Source organism: Dermacentor silvarum, chromosome 2 (genome assembly GCF_013339745.2).
Source record: "Dermacentor silvarum isolate Dsil-2018 chromosome 2, BIME_Dsil_1.4, whole genome shotgun sequence".
NCBI lineage: Eukaryota > Metazoa > Arthropoda > Arachnida > Ixodida > Ixodidae > Dermacentor > Dermacentor silvarum.
This window is the reverse complement of record NC_051155.1, coordinates 208,698,610-208,716,294: the sequence shown is the minus strand read 5'-3', so window position 1 is coordinate 208,716,294 and position 17,685 is coordinate 208,698,610. Positions and strand designations below refer to the sequence as shown.

At 45.2% G+C, this 17,685-nt stretch overlaps 1 protein-coding gene across 1 annotated transcript in view; it reads left to right on the top strand.

Annotated features, from left to right (window-relative positions):
* The window catches only part of LOC119442503 (gelsolin, cytoplasmic-like), a 104,472-nt gene extending 89,902 nt beyond the window's left edge, over window positions 1–14,570 (top strand). Inside the window, 9 exon segments of the mRNA XM_037707405.2 lie at window positions 297–482; window positions 2,904–2,987; window positions 3,133–3,194; window positions 4,531–4,678; window positions 4,680–4,715; window positions 5,419–5,529; window positions 8,193–8,318; window positions 11,264–11,302; window positions 13,252–14,570. Coding sequence (XP_037563333.1) covers window positions 297–482; window positions 2,904–2,987; window positions 3,133–3,194; window positions 4,531–4,678; window positions 4,680–4,715; window positions 5,419–5,529; window positions 8,193–8,318; window positions 11,264–11,302; window positions 13,252–13,299 — 840 coding nt within the window. The 3' untranslated portion in view covers window positions 13,300–14,570.
* Window positions 14,571–17,685: the final 3,115 nt, after the last annotated feature.

Genomic DNA, 17,685 nt, shown 5'->3' with positions numbered 1-17,685 from the left:
ACTCAGACCACTGACGAAGCACTACAAGGAATGGAATTTAAATGGAATCACTATGTTACATCGGCCCGAGAGGAATTCCGTCTGATTGTAATAAGCATTACCTTTTTTTGATATTCATAAAGAAAGGAACAAGAAAGATACAGAAAGCGCACAGAGTTGCGATCCATGCCCACAGCAATAATAAACGTTATGGGTTGTTCTCTACCGCATCAGCTATGGCTGCGACTCGCTGCGCATCCGTAATTCAACATTGCAGACTGGCATACAGTGCTGAGTCGATTTGCAACTCTGTGCAGGTGCGCGTGGTTCAGGGCCACGAGCCGGAGCACTTCCTGCGCATGTTCAAGGGGCGCATGATCATCTTCAGCGGAGGACATGCCAGCGGGTTCCGCAACCTCCGGGACCACGACACCTACGACGTCGACGGGACGCGCATGTTCCACGTCAAGGGAACCTCGGACGTTGACGTCCGAGCAGTCCAGGCAAGTTTCGTGGCTAGCGGCATTAAGGAGTCAATCTTTGTGCAGCCGGTTTTATAAAAGACAATTAAAAAAGACAAATAAAAGACAAAAAAAATTGTCCGGTTGCAAGTATGGCTTTTTCAGCTAGTTGGTTAGATACATCAGAGGTGGTCATAGCACTAGAAGACACGGACAAGAACGAGAGAACAGGACGAGCGCTAACTTTCAACTCCGGTTAGTATGGGAGTTTGTGAATAGCGCTGACACAAAGCAGTGAGAGACATTTTACTGATAAGAAAATACACTTCTCAGCGTAGTAAAGCTGGCAGCTTTTCTCTTACATACTTCCGTTTTACCATACGGACACAACCATCGCAGTGGCCGGTGCAAGTTACAAAAAAAAAAAAAAAGAAAAGCCTTTCCCACTCCCAAATATTTTACGTCCCTATAACGTCTATATCATCTATAAACGTACATAAAGTATAGTTAAAGAGAGTGAGAGGAAGAAGCTTCAAGGAAGAATCTCTTAAGTCTTAGTCGTTGCTGTCGGAGTCTACAGCTGAGTCTGCGGTCGTGGTGCTGAGGCCATTTGTCTGGGCCTAACGTGCTTTATGTGGGCCAACAGGAGCGGTCGTAGTGCATGACGTAGCTCTTGCGCTAGAGTTGTTCAGCTCTCGCAGGGGTAGGAAAGTGAAGGTGAGGTGGTTCAGAACATGTGTTGAGAACAAAGTGCTCGGCGGGGCATTCTCAGTAACTATTCAGTGTGTTGGGTTATTCGCCACATACCTGACACACTGGTTTGCCCGGTCTGATTTTAATGTGTTGTCGGGCAACATCGCTGAGCAGTGTAACTTTCCGTGCCTAACAGGGCAGTACAGCGTCCTCGCTAGCGCTAGTTCATTTCCTGCAGTCTACCGGCTTGTGAGATGCGCCGATTTTTGTTTCGATACTTCGGTTTCTCCTTTATTTTCTATCTCTTTAAATCCCGTTTTTCTTTCCCCCGTACAGGGTAGCAATCCAAGCTTCTTTCCTGCTTGAACTCCCTGTCTTTGAATATTAAAAAAATGTCACAGTTTCGCCCTAAGGGCGAAGCAATGAATGCGATAGCAACACAGCAATGTCATAGGAAGTAAGGTGAGCGGCTTTGGTAGCAATATGAATTGTAGTAAACATGAGCTGATTAAGTAAGCAGGTGTGCGGCTGCGTAAGTAGACTGACATGAAAAGAGACTCGATGACCACGATAAGGCGCGTGTGAAACGGTGGTGTTGATGGGAAGCGCTTCCCGTGGGCAGCGCGTGCGAAGAGACACACCTGTAGCGCTGCACTGCCGACCCGGGCAGCATTGCATGTGTAGCGTGCGTTGGAAAATGTGGCCCGACTAGCTATTACTAACTGATTGAACAAGCGTGGTGTGAGCGCGCACAGACAAACATGAATAGATCACACTGAATGACTGCAGACAACGACTGTCAAAACGCCGGCAGCAAGCGCACACGTCGCAGCAACGGGCGAAGGTACGTGCGGTCTATCGCTTCAACGGAAACTGAGCGGCGAATGCACGGCGCATAAAGGTCAGAGCCGTGTGGAGATAAGCGACGGTGCGAGCGAGCGACGAGCGCGGTTGTTGGCAGAGTAGAAGTGCGACCCCCCCCCCCCCCCCCCCGCTCCCTCCGGCGCTGGCTTCCCGCTTCCTTGCTTGCGCGTGGGAGATTGAGTGCGTTCGCTCTCTGTGATAGCGCGCGTCCTCGCACGCTTCCGCTCGGGCATACGGCGCGCGGCGAAGATTTTATCTATAGGGAACCTCACGGCGACGGCGACGACGACGGCGACGCCGACGGCAGAAATCCGGTTGAAGTGTCCATATAATTGCTATCGCAATAAAACGAGTCAAAAGACGAAGGACAGAGAAGAGACGTGGCGCACACGACGACTGTGCAAGGGGATAATTGCATCAGTTCAACCTCTCTCTCACTGATGCAGAAGGAACTTAGTTTCCTATCGCACTGGCGTTAGCTTCGTGGCGTTTCGCAATCAACTATGTTTGTGTGTGGGTGTCGGCTTTTGAGCTGCGCATGCTCGCCGGGTTTTTCTGGGAGACGGGGTTTTTCAATAAAGCACAGTTGTTAGTCCAGTCGTCGTGTGTGCCACGTCTCTTCTCTGTCCTTCGTCTTTTGACTGGTTTTTACTATTCAGTATGTCCCAACGGAGCCAGACAGCTATTCTACTCCCGGTCTTTCTTTTGTTCACCCCCCGCCCCCTTTTTCTTTTAGATAGGGATGGTAATACGTAGGTACCTTTCTGTCAGAAAACTTGCGTGTTTTATACGCGTCATTCAACCAACAAATTAATTTTGCTGTTCGTGCTGTTTCTGTACTTTATGCAGCATGCTTTGAGTTGCACCATGTCATTAACTATATTACCTTGTATTCTGTCCTCGCAGGTAGATGAAGTGGCGGCGTCATTGAATTCCGAGGACGTCTTCGTGCTAGAGACACCAAAGACAACCTACCTATGGCTGGGAGAGGTAGGCGGTGCTGCATATCGTATGCGCCCTTGGTACTGAGCGATCGTTAAAATACTTTATTTGATGGAAATCTCGCTCACCGTACATTCGGAGATCTGCGTGTGTGCTTTGGGTGCTGACTTTTCACTCATTTGCTTGCCCACAGTTCGCCGACCCCTCGGAGATTGCCATGGGCCACAACGTGGCGAAGCTGGTGTCGCCAGATAGGTAAGCACTGCAATCAGGCGCTTGTATTTATTGAAGCTTTTTGTACTCAGTCAAGCAATTCCACACTCAGATGCTAATTAGTTTTGCATTCGAAAACCTATATTTAGGGTCGTTCTTGTAGTTCCGGCTGCATTCAAAGTGGAGCTTAGTAAAGCTTTGTTGAAAAAAGAAAATAAAAAGAAACAAAATTATAGCAGACAGGAACTTGACTTTGGATTCATTAGTGAGTTAATTTGGTTATTATATGAACTCCGCGCTAAGGTACGGGAAGTTCTTCGAAACCTTGTCAGTGGAAAGTTTTAAGAGTATGCTTTATCTCGGAGTCAGCAAGCGTCTTCGATTTTCAAAGACATGTGAAAAGCAGGAATGCTCTCATCAGGCAACCGCTGAACTGATGCGAATTCTAAAGGAAGATGATAAATTTCAGAAGCTGCGGAGAACATCCTCCAAATCTGTGTTAACCTAAACGAAGATTGGTAAATTAAGATGGAATTAACATTATTTTGAAACTCTTTGTCGTAGTACCACAAACAAATATCGCAATTTTGTAATCTGCATCTGATAAAGCCTTTTTTTTTAAGGAGGAAGAAACGCTTTATTCGAGAAACCGAAAGAAATTTACCAAACACTGTTTGGAGCGATAGCTTAAAAGCTAGTAGCCGGTCCAATATCGACTATGCATACAGTTTATGTGTGAGGGAGAAAACACAAGCAACGCTCAGATGCAACATGTCTTCACATGCAAACATAATGTACCACTTGAAGACACACTAGACCAACTTCTAACAGCTACGAGTTAATACTTGATCAATTTCAATGTACAGTTCTCTGAAAGCAAACATTTGACAACATCGAAATAAAAATAAAAATAAAACAATGAACAATAAAACACAAACAAACAAAAAGAAATGAAAAAGAAAAGAACAAACGTGCAGCAATAACAAGAAATTTCACCATTCTGTTTCTTAGATAATACAATTTACAACTCAGTTTAAAATTTCTGGCTACCTTTATTTTTGTTGGTAGCTCATTCCAAACTTTTGCGCCGGAAATCTGAATTAACCGTTCACCGTACAAGTGGCTACATTTTGGTAGGTTGAAATTGAAATTAGAAGTTTACCTAGTGATGCGGATTGGGAAAAAGAAAATACTCGATGGTAATGGCGAATTGGTTTGACTAATGTTGTTTATCGCCTTTAGTGAGTCAACGAACACATCTCGACTTGCTGCTACTGCAGCTCTCCAAATTGCGTTACAGAAACCGCACTTTGTGGAATGCCGCGGTTTTGAGTTAGAACCTCTGAGCACAGGTTTCGGGCGAACGTTGCGAACGCAGGAAGGCGGTGGAGCTCAAAGAAGGATCGGAGCCGGACGAGTTCTGGAAGTCGATCGGCGGCAAGGGCGAGTACAAGAAGGGGCACCTGGAGGTGCACAACCCGCTGCTCGAGCCCCGCCTGTTCAAGTGCTCCACGGCCGACCGGAAGGCTGCGCGTCATCGAGATCTGCAACTTCACCCAGGAGGTATACTGTTATTATTTCTTTCCGATATCAGGTTCTCTTCTCTCTTTAATTTCATTATCATTAAGCGAGTGCGTGTGGTGTCTCTTTTCTAGCGTACTTTTCTTCGTATTTCGTGTGGTGTTTGTATGTTTTCATGCCAACAATGAGCAATCTGTCTATCCATCGTTATGGCCTACGTGGAGGAAAGACATCATGCCAACCGAACTATCGTTATCACACACCGTTAAATGCATTCAGTTTTCATAATCGTGCTGTCAAGCCTATTGATTGGGCTGGGCGATTCAGTCGCTTGGGAGATGAAGTGTAAGAGAAAACTCAGCGCCTCTTCCACCAGCTCAGTGTGCCCACCTGTCGAGGGTGGCGTCACATAGCAAACTCGTATGCATCTTACTAAGTCAAAAGAAAGCCTGGAGGTTGGTCACGGATTGTTATTGCATCCAGCTGTTGTGACCAACCCGATAGTGACGACTATACGAGGTCGGGGCGTCTGCCCGCTTTTATATTCCTACTCGTGCTTAGTTAGCACGAACCTCCGCAGCCTGTATGCGCAGGTTTCGCAGACACTTTGCCGTCGTTTTGCTTTCGAAGGACGAAGTAATCTGGAAGATAAACGCACTACGTGAGCCAAGAGACTTCACTCGATAACGTATCGAGCTCGAGCGAGCGTTGCGAAGTTGTAATCGATCGCTGTATTATGTCGCAGGATCTGGACGTCAACGACGTCATGATGTTGGACAGCGGCGAGGAAATTTACGTCTGGATCGGCAAAGGCTCCACTGAGGAGGAGAGGACCAAGTCGCTCGAGGTGGCCATGGTACGGCGCCAGTTTTTCTGTCCTTTCTGCCGTTTCTCGTACGGATTTTTCACGACCTAATTTCAGCTAGTGCTTGGCTATCTGGGGCTACTAGTTAAGGTCTTGACACACTTATAGTAGCTAGGTTAGAGTCCTTGTCTCTCCCCCCCCCCCCCCTACCCCTCTAATTATTATATTAGGAATATTTTTTTTTTCACGGGCCTACCTATGTTCGATTTTGTCTCGCAATTTCTGTCGCATATGGATGAATATTCTGCTGCAATTTATGGTCTCATTCAAAACAAACATCACCGATTAAAAAAAGTATTTCACTATGCAATTCGCTAGAGTTTGCGTGTACCTTTCATGTGCGATTTAACACGTATATCTTGGTTAACCCTTGTCTATATGTTATACAGGGTGTCCCAGCTATCACGCAGCATGATTTAAAAAAAGAGGAACGGCGTTACACGACGCAAACCTAGTGCGTATTGTTTCCAGTACAGTGGAGTAGCCGCCAGTAATTTTTTCAGTACTGAGATTTAATTAAGTAATTGTAATTAATTATCTAACTTGAGAAGTTCTTTCCTAATTATCAAAGCGTCAATGAGAAAGTTGTAGAGCAACATGAAAAACTCCCGATACAGCTTTCTGTTGCCCAATACGTGCTACATAAAAGTGTTTTTCCGAGTGTGAAAGAAGCCCGCGAATACACGCAGAATTCCCACGCATGCGCGGCAATTCTGCGTGTATTCGCGGGCAAAGTGCCTCGAGTGGCCAGTCGCAACTGGCCGCTCGAGGCACTTTGCGTGTATTCGCGGGCTTCTTTCACGCTCGGAAAAACACTTTTATGTAGCACGTATTCAGCAACAGAAAGCTGTATCGGGAGTTTTTCATGTTGCTCTTCAATTTTCTCATTGGCGCTTTGATACTTAGAACAGCACTTCTCGAGTTAGATAATTAATTACAATTACTCAATTAAATCTCAGTACCGAAACAAATTACTGGCGGCTACTCCACTGTACTGGAAACAATACGCACTAGGTTTGCGTCGTGCAACGCCGCTCCTCTTTTTTAAAATCATGCTGCGTGATAGCTGGGACACCCTGTATACACAATTGCGGAGGTGGTAAAAGCTTTGAGCATTGATTTTGCTCATCACTTAATTTAGTGAGTGTACAGTTGCTCACTCGCATTTTTTAGCATGGAGCTGTTATTTTTCCCTATTCCAAGACAACTGCTACATGGTGGTCTATTTTTAATTATGAAAACTGTGAAACAGAGAGAGAGAAACAGGCGAGGGAAAGACAGAGAGGTTTTCCAGAGTAAATGTCTGGTTGGCTACTCATCCGTGCAGTGAATGTAAGAGATGCCAACGTCCTAAACAATTAGAAGTGTAACACTAATGTATAAGAAATGAGATGTCAATGCATAAAAAAGGGAAAGATTCATCAGCGTACTGTTTACTGTAGATGACTTTATGCTAGAAATTATATATGACGCACTGTTTACTGGTTTGATAAAGGTAACTTTACGTACAATGGACGACATATTAAATTAAGTTAGCAAAAAGGATAAAATAATGTAACACCCGCCGTGGTTGCTCAGTGGCTATGGTGTTGGGCTGCTCAGCACGAGGTCGCGAGATCGAATCCCGGCCACGGCGGCCGCATTTCGATGGGGGCGAAATGCGAGAACACCCGTGTACTTAAATTTAGGTGCACGTTAAAGAACCCCAGGTGGTCGAAATTTCCGGAGTCCCCCACTACGGCGTGCCTCATAATCAGATCGTGGTTTTGGCACGTAAAACCCCATAATTAAGTTTTTTTTGAAATCATGTAACGCCTACCAGAGCTTATGGCCCTTTAGCTTGCTCTTTGCTCAACAAAGTTAATCAGAAACGAAATTTTATCTGGAAACATCGAAGCGACAGATTAACATTATAACTTCAAGGAATTAGATAATTAAGAAATAGGGAGTATATAGCATCCCTTAGTTAAAATCATTGAATTAGAAAAATAAATGCTAATACGACAGAAAAAATTTCTCACTTCTATAAACGTAACGAAGGCACATGTTCCGAAAAAAAAAAAAAAAAGCTTACGTATGAAACCCGCAAAATATACATGTCTGCGTGTTGACGTAGAGGTGCAAAATTAATTAGTCTGTAGCTTAGTCGCTTGTTCAAGCCAGTCACCCACTTGTGTTAAAAAATGCATAAAATTTTGCCTCCTATTCGGCAAGCTATGCGACATTTTGACTTGTGTTACTGAGTTGCTAAATGATTATAAGGACACCGTTCGTGCAGGGTATCAACCACCTGCACGTACCACTTCGCGTCTCATCCAGCTAGCCTTCAAAGCGCATTCGGCGGATCTGGTCACTATGGGCTGGGGGAAAGTTTCGCTAGTCTGTTTACGCAACTATAAAACACCAAATTATTCACCAAACAGGAGTTTTCAATTGAAAGAACGGTTTTATCCGTGCCTAATGAAGGATGACACTTACGATATCCTTCAATGGAACTGACCTACCTGAGACCGCCATGCGGGTTCCTTACTTACACCTGAGGCTGGACACGTATTCCGAGGCACATCCAACGGCTCAGGGGCTGAAACAGCTTCCCGCGTTCATTTATGAATTTCTGTGCAGTGTGCTGACGTAAGTTGGAAATCGATTCGCAGGAGTACGTGAAGACGGACCCAACAGAGCGAGATCTGGACAGCACTGCCATCATCACCGTAAACCAGGCGCAAGAGCCGGATGCATTCACGGCACTCTTCGACCACTGGGACGCCAACCTGTGGGAGGTATGCAAGCTGTTATTTTTGCACATTCTGCCAGGATTTATTGCACATTGTGCCAGTATATTCTGCATACGGTTGACTTCTGCTATATTGTCAAGTTCTGCAATAGCGACGGTTTCAGCCGATCAGAGAGGCCAGCAGAAGCCCTTTGAGCCAATCAGAGCTTACAAGATGGTGAATTCGACAATATGGCGTAATTTGACTACGCCCAGAATACCAGCCCTGGAAGCGAGTGCCTTTGGTGTTCAGTTCAGTGGCGCAAATATATTCCGTACACGTTATATTTTAGACGTTTCGCAAACCGTTAGTCATAATGCGCTATCATGTTGCTGACGCTGCCCGCAGATGGCGTGTACATTGAAGCAGGCATTGAATAATTTTAAACGTATGTCTTTCAACGTGATTTTTATGACATTTGCATGTTCTCTCAGTGGCCCTCAGAGATACAGCTCGGCCTGCTCAACATGCACAGCCAAATGCATGAGAGAAATCATAAAATACTAATTGGGATAGCTGTGTGACTCAAAGAAATTACAGTATAGCAAAACCACGAAATAAATTATTTAGCCCATAATGTGACGCAGTGACACGGTAGCTAGCTCGATATTATACGCAGACCGTAAATGCGTGCACTGACGAGCACGAAGGGAAGATGAGTGCGCATGTAGCACAACTGCCAAAATAGAAGTGAAAATTATGAAGCTTCCAGCTCGGGGGAAATTCAACTTGACCTATAATGGATTAAAATTAAATTCTGAGGTTGTACGTGCCAAAACCACGATGTGATTATGAGGCACGTGGTAAGGGAGGACTCCGGGATAATTTTGACCAGCTGGCGTTCTTTAACGCGCACCACATACAAGGTACACTGGCGTATTTCTCCATTTCGCCCACATCGAAATGCGGCCCCCTTGGCTGGGATGTGACTGAGCCGCCCGCCGCGGTGGCTCAGTCAGCTAGGGCTTTGCGCTGCTGAGCACAAGATCGCGGCATCGAATTCCGGCCGCGGCGGCCGCATTTCGATGGAGGCGAAATGTAAAAACACCCGTGTGCTTGCGTTGCAGGGCACGAACCCCAGGTGGTCAAATATAATCCGGAGCCCTCCACTACGGCGTGCCTTATAATCAAAACTAGTTTTGCCACGTAAAACCCAAGAAAGAAGAAGGGTTTGATCCCGCACCCCCGGGCTCAGTAGTGCAACGCCAAGAGAGAGAGAGAGAGAGAATAAAAGAGAGCATAGGCAGGGAGGTTAACCAGACGCACGTCCGGTTTGCTACCCTGCACTTTGGAAAGGGGTATAGGGATGAAAAGTCACTACGCCACCACTGCAGGTCTCTGCTGGATGTCGCATGGTGGCCTTCTTTTCCTGCTCGTCTGTATGCGCAGTTACATCATGCAAACATAAACCGACCTGCCTGAGTTTGGATTTTCAAGTGTTTTGTGTAGAGCTCTCGTCTCATGAGATTGCTAACTGCATGCTGTTTCAGCTTCAGTTCAATTACCTTTCGGTGGATATTAACCATTTCTGTTCCGTAGCATTGATGTAACTACACTAGAGTGAATGTGCATGAGATAACGTCTAACAGGATTCGCATGATGTTGGTTCTAACAGGTAGTTTTCGGTAGCACTTTCATTCATAAGTTTGCATAACCATTGGGGTGCCATTACAAAACTGTAATATATAGCTGTCTATCGCAATATTCGCATATTCGCAAAAATGAAGTACAACTTGTTATCTAACCAATAGCATGTGATCAAATGTCGATTAATCAATAGTGACAGAGTACGCGTTACAATTTGAGATGTGTACCCGCATATACGTGAATGCGACAGCAGCGCTATTGTCATTGCATGACGGTGGCGGCTCCTAGCGTCGCATCAACGAAAAACAGGGTTGTATTGCCTATTTCTATAGGACGAATGCGCGTCGGCGGTGAACGGCTGAGAGCGCAACTGCAACGTCTCACATCTCCGACTCCTGAAGCGATGTTCAGCAACTTACAGAAAATATTTTAAGGCGACTTCTTATTCATGGTCTACATGCTGAGAGTATTAAGAGAGTACTACATTCTGAGAGTATTCGCTGCTGGCGCATTCACGTAAACGTCGCTTGCGACTTGTCCTCGGTGCTGACTGCATTTTCGATGCGTTTTGTTTTTTTATTCTCGCTCGCTCGTCCTGTCTTCGCTGGCGGACGTGCTGAAGAGCCGATAAAAACGGCCGCCGGTCGCTGCGCCAATACCAAAAATCATTGTTGGCATGGCCCGTACGTACGTTGGGTTCTAACCCCACCGGCCCAGTCCGGTTTGCCTTGGCTTTGCCACTAACTCTCCACGCTGCTTACGCAAAGGAAATGAGCGCTGAAAGAACACGACTGAACGCAGTCAGGTAAATTGTGGCTGTGGCTTCAAATTATGGCAAACCTTTTGTGTTGCTGAGATAATAGATTTTCTTTTTTTTGTTTCTTCACATTATTTTTCATGAAACGGGCTATGTATCCTCATTCTGAATATTGAGCGGTCTTCATACAACGTCTACGTTTAATCTACAGTCACTTAATGCTCGGTGCCTTAAGCCGTCAAGATCTGACGTGTAATTTTAGCGCTCATTCTCTTAACCTCACGCGTACTGACTGATATGAGCAATTTTATTTTTCAAGCGTCGCATGCCGTTGCAGGCCATTCTTCACGTGCGACTGCTTGGCTTCTCGTTTTGCTTCGTTTTGAGATAGACATGATATGTTTAGTAGTATTGCGTAGCGTTGCTAGTCAGGTTGATGCTTCAATGTGGTTGGCGACTTGAAATTAGTATTCTAGCCTAATTATATTTAGTTATAGACTAATCATCGCCTATCACCGATGCAATGTATGGCGTCTAATAATAACTGCGAACTCAGTATCGAACAAAGCTTTCCTTACATCAGCTCAATTTTGCGATCTCTCCTTAGGAGCACCACAGCCGACTCGTGGAGGTGAAAACGGAAGAAGTATATCCGCTTTCAATCTGGGGTTCATACACACGCCTGGTCACTTTGCATTACTGCAGTTGGACACACTGCATGCCCTTCTGCACGAACTAGATGTATCGCACGGCACATTCGCGTGATATTGCTTTGAGACTGCGATCGCCAACAGTGCAAGGTGCCTCTGTACGAAATGCATGGGCATCAACTTACTGGGCTTTTCCGCTCACCCCAACCCATGCATTGTAATTATAATTAATGTCAGCAGCTTGCATTAGAGGCCGCGGCATGGTATTGACGTTTCATAAACTTTTTGTAGTTAGCCCTCCCATACCCCTCGCCTTTTCCACCTTTTTCTAGATTTTTTTTCGTCGCATAAATTAGATGAAGGAAAACGTTCGGTAGCTTTATACGGATGCGTGACACATTGGGGGCACTGCATGTTCTCAACACGAAAATTCGTCAAGATTGTTAGAAGGGACATTAAAGTGCATGTCAGTTTCGAATGCATGTATCTTGTATGCTGTAGTAAATCTCACAATTGGCTTATATCCGTACGTCGTCGGCAGCTCGGAAATTACAAAATGGCTTTAAGACATGCGTTTTTTGAGAAATCGAGCGTTTGTGTGAGCGTATAAACCGCTAAACGCGGTGCAGCTAGGGAACGTGAATTTGTGTGTGGAAGCAAATAACCAGAACATAACATCTTCTTTGGTGTCCCTCTATTTTGTTCGTTGTGTCGTGAACATATCGCGAATTATCATAGGCTAGAAGGCGTTATATATAAATTGAACATTTTGCAGAACATGTTCGCCGGGAAAACTGCACTTGCTTAGTACGCTTGCTATGCGCACGTTTTGTTGTTTTCACCTCGCACAATCAAACACTAAAGCTTGTGTTTCGCTAGCGTCTAGAAGGTGAGTCATCTCTAAATTGTGTTAAACAAGACAACCTATTATAATCACTGTGACGACGTGTTGAAAAGCGCGTTAGTATGCTCCTGTGTAAGCTCCTGGCTGAACTCTTCTAACAAAGCTAAATGAGTTCCAAACTCCAGTGTTGGCCTAATGATTAGAACAGTATGATAAAGGTACACCTTGTGCAGCGAAATCTTATCATATGTGAATAAATAAAGTGATAAATAAATAAATAAAAAAATGGAGTTTAACATTCAGTAACTGCCAGAGTATAAACGAGTCACCATGCGATTAGAGTACTCTGCGTGTTGCGAAATTAAACGCGAATGCCCGGTTTCGCCAAGCATTCTATGAAAAACGGACAGATTTCATTGCTTTGTAACGGCGAAACAGCGCTCACCACATCCGCTTGATTAAGAGAGAGAGAGAGTGAGAGAGATAGACGAAGGAAAAAGGGAGGGAAGATAACCGAATGAGAGTTTCAGGTTTTCTACCCTTCAGTGTGGTGGGTGAAAGGGGGGTTGAATGAGGGTATAGAATGAGGTGGATATAAAAAAAAAAAAAAAAAAAAGGTCGTTCTTATTTTAGGCGTTCACGCAGGCCAGTGGACCTCAAGAAGTGCAGTAATGCTTGCACGTCCTTCAGATGTGAAAACTCCTGTAGATTCTGTAGGATTGGACGACCGGCTGTTTGATTATGAGATAGTTACTCCGCGTTGGCGCTATATAAAAAATGGGCGCGATCGCGATATTAAACTTTAACATGTGTCTTGTACTCTGAGCATACTTATTTTCAGCTCACCGTTATGTATTACGACTATACACGTGTAAATATTACAACTGTCTATAACAACACCTGGTAACATTTAATTTTTTTAACTTCTTGAACTGAGGTAGAATAGTGAAGACAGAGTGGCTCAAGTCTGGTCACCTACTCGTTACGCAGTGACTCACCTGAGCAGCACTGCATGTCAAAGGGATTGCCTGCACTCGATGAAGTCCCTGTTTAGGTTTATAACGCTCTTTCCTCGGGTGGCGTCGTGTTCCTTTTTTTCAGAACATTCCCACGTACGAGGACCTTAAGCGCCAAGTCACCCGACTCTGAGCCTCGGGTACCGACGGAAGCCGCCGCCCAGAGCTTCGCCTAAGCGACGCCTTTCTGTACACCTGTTGGGCAGCGAGAGAAAAGCTGTCTGTGCCTTCTCGGTGCCGAACGGCTCGCGACGCTCACTCCCTGCACTCAGCACTTTTCCTTCTTTCTTTCTTTTTTTCCGGAGTCACATCCGACAGGCGACTTTTGCCGTCGAAGAAGGCCGTTGCGCTTCGCACCGAGTCAGTGTTGTTGAAAATGAGTACGTCCGCAATACCCACGAACCGAGTCATGAAGCCCGTCCGCTAACTTGTCGTAGTACTTCAATTGTGAGCACGTGTTAAAGGGAGCTCCAGGATTCGTAAATGAGCATAAATTAGCTGGCTTCGCCAGTTCGTGTGCCTTGTCTAACAAACACGCAGACTGAAAAGAGCAGTAAAGCTCTTGTTCGGGCTAGTTGGTGCATTCTAGAACACATAACGAGGCAGCGCGAAAAAACACGGACGAAGAAAAAGGTATGTACACAGGACGCGCGCAGATGTTTTCAAGGTGTTGTTTTCAAGGTGTCAAGTGCGGTGGCTTACTCAGGCGTGACCTCTGTGATTGCCAACACGCGCCATCTTGGGGGCTGTGATTGATGGTGAGAAATTCGGCGCAATTTCACATGCAGCGCTTGTATCGCCACTGGTTCTTACCGGCAGTGCAAAACAACGTTTCCTGACAGGTCAAATCCAGTTACTGCAGTTTTCGACTTGCGCCTACTTGACAAACCACGGCTTCGATTTTGAGTACAGTTCGGTACTGAGCACAGAAAAGCTTTTGTTTCGAGCAAATTTTTAGTGTAAACTATATTGGTGTGCTTAACGCCCCTAAAGGAATGAATAGCGTGCGCTTTTCTTAACGTGCTTTATTGTTCGAGGTGGTGCTGCGGACGTGTAGCGTACTTACGTAACCATTTCTGTCTTTGCGCAATGTGGTTGCCAGCCAAATGCAACAGCTTTTAATCTGTTATCTTTCCGAACAAAACCAATCACACCGCCTTTGCAAGTTCTGCCGCCGTCTTTCACGTGCGCAAGTATTTTTGCCCTTACGCTGTGTGTATGAAGAGCACTTAGAATGAGACGCGACGTTCTGTGTGGTATTTTGCAAGATACATAAACTCTCTCGATGCACTCGTGTATTATTCAGAGTACTGACGTAAATTATGTGACAAGCGCAAATGTGTTTTAGTATGCTTTGTACTTTTTTTCAATTTTTATTACGAAATAAAGCATTGAATCTTGTTAGAGTTGGCTTGACTTGAAGTTTGCTCGATGACATACACGTTATTGTAGCAACATGCGTGCTTCTTTCTTTTCTCTATCTTTCTCCTTCCCGGAAAGGATACCATAGATGTTAGTCAGGCTGCGGGTATTGTGTGCGACTTCAGACGGAGATGTCTGTAGAAGGTGCTAACGAGTATCAGTTTTTCTCAAATGTTGCCCATCTCACTTTCTATATATAGTCCCAACAGGGACGTGCCTGTTTCAAGCAATGCAAAATGTCACGCACTGAAACAAACCGTGTCTGTCATTGCCACAGCGATATTTACCAGCTTACTTTCTGCAAAGCAAGGTCAGCATTGCAGCATATTGTATACTAATTATTCTGCAGCTAAAGGAAGAGCAGTAAATGTTATCATGTTTGGTGCCAACATCTCGTTCACATACGTGTGCATAAAACTTACAAAGGAGGCATACCTATGAACAAACGTAGACATCGGGAACAAACGTTTTGCGTAGACACTGAAGGCACCTTAAAGTTTCTTAAAACGTGCAACAGTCTTGCTGGCACGTACCACTACCGTAAATACAAATGCTAAGAGATGAAAACTACCCGAAATACGCCTTAACGTATGTCGTATAGGCGTTTGTCAATATTCGTCATATTGGCGTGATTCAGGCTCCATACAGAGGTGTATAACTACATCATGTTTAGAACGTTGGCGCTCATTGATTTGAAGATTATCCTCTTAAGTAATCGCACGTAAGGGTGTAAGTTAGTGTTCTGACTTGTGTTCCTACCCGTATAATACTATCCCTGCTGGTCTCTGGCTCTGTGTCGCAAAAAAAAAAGAAGAGGGAAGAAGGGGGCGGGGGAAGGGGGTGGAGAGATATTAATGCGTTAGCAAGACCTTGAAGTGCTGTCCATAAGATAGCAAGAAGTGTTGAAGTGTCCGAGAAAGTAGACCTGTACTAGAGCCGTTTGTGTCACTGCGCGTTTTGTATTCCAGAAAACGTTTGGTGTTGTTCACAATGGCTCAAAGAATGACGGGAACATACGCGAAAGCTTTTAGTCTTGAATTTGTGTGCTGCAAATACACATGATGACTGCCTGTGTGGAAAAGTGAGAGAGCCACCACTTCCATTTCAAACTACCTTTTCGTCCTAAGTAGCGAAGCTTCTGTTGTCCCCGGCCAAGTCATCCTGAATACACTTTTTCCTCTCCGAAAGCTGATGTCATAAGTGGTTTTCAGGAGGTTATTTAGAGAATTTTACTGCGTCACAAGGCGTAACTGGAAGATGGTGTTAGTTGACGCAATAACGTGTTTTGATATTGCAGCAATCCTGTTTTATAGGTGCGCGGTTCGGGAGACACTTCCAACGTGAAGCAAAACATTTATTTGTACTAAACAACATTAGGAACCTAACAGAGCTCACATACAGATCAACAATATAAGAAAAATCGCCACACCTCCATGGCACTCACAAATTAACCACGGAGCCTTCCTTCGGCAAACCATCTCAACTGCTGCCCGTACGCCACGTTTGTCCAGCCACGTGCCTCCCCTCCTCGTTCAGCGTTCGCTCCTTTCATAATGTCATCGGTAGTAGAGCGCCATCGGTTAACATTCCAGGAAAGCAATACTTAGTATAACAATAACACATGGCGTTACATGCCAGTAGGCATGTGAGTTACGCGTTGTGTGTGACTTTTCAACGAAGACGAATCTGGACGTCAACCACTTAGACATGACTAATTTGTAGCCGATACGACTGTTTCTTGTCAGAACAACTGTTGCCGTTGCAAAAGTGCAGGATTTATCATAAAACGCTTGTACACTTGGCCCATTCGTAAATGAAAATGTGGGAAAAAGATTTCTTTTGTGTGTGTGTGTGTGTGTGTGTGTGTGTGTGTGTCATAGGCGTATCTACCGGGGGGGGGGGGGGGGGGGCAGGGGGGGGCACTCCCCCCCCCCACTGTCAAAAGTGGGGGGGGGGGGCAAAGTATGCCATTTGCCCCCCCCCCCCCACACACACACACACACACTTTTGAAACCCGACACTTTCCAACAACACACAGCTGAAGCAAAATTAAATTTCTTTTTTTCGGTGACGGAAGCCGATTGCCAATCAATACTGTACTTTTTCGTGATGCTCCGCCAGTGCGCTTGACACCGTGTACCCTTTGGCTACATCATTGCGGCGCTGTTGTAGGCTTGTTCTTAAGTTCCCAGTTCCGCCTTATAGCACGCCTGGCAGTCTTGGCACGAATTTTTGTAGAGCGATGCCAGGGTAATTTCTTTTTTGAGCTGGTCTTTGACTCTGACGAGTTGCGGCGTTATTTGCTTGTAGAGATGTGGCAGATTCGCACTTCGTAATCTTTGAAAATCCTTGAAATGGCTCGCTCTTCCTCGTTCCTAAGGAAGTGAAGCACGCTTCCTTGTTGTCCTTGCTCTGGCAGGAGGGTTAGCAGCACGCCTTTTTTCCGTCGTTATAGGCTGGTCGGGATAGCCATTGTCGAGGAAGTCTTCAGCTCAAGTTTTCGTGCGACAGCAGTGTAGTGTAAAAGCGGAATGTGAAATATATAGGCGAAACTGGGAACTTAAAAGGAAGACTACAACAGCGCCGTAATGATGTAACCAAGTAGCACACTGTGTCAAACGCACTGCTAGAGCATCACGAGAAAAACAGGACACGGTGTTGATTGGAAATCGACTTTCGTCATCAAAAGGAGAAGAAATTATCATTCCGCTTGTTCCTTGAATTATTTTGCATATAATATATAGCACACACGATTGACCGGACACAGGGACTCCCCCTGAGCTATACGCAAACGCATTACGTCATTCGGCATGTATATAATAAAGACCGTCATGTACCTCGTCCATTGTGACCAAGGCAACCTTATTAGGTGCAAAAACGCCAAAAACATTCTCGTTTTTCTTTTTGTTTTTCGGTTGGCGAGTGCTCGTTTTCATCAACCATCTCGCAATTTTTATGCGTTATACACGACATTTAGGTGTTTTTTGCCGGTATCCTCGGCAAACTATCCGAGGAACGTTGCTTATATTTCTTCGAAGTATGAAACAGTGTTCTGAGTGAAGAGCGATCAATGTTTATTCTGTGTAGGCTCATTGCA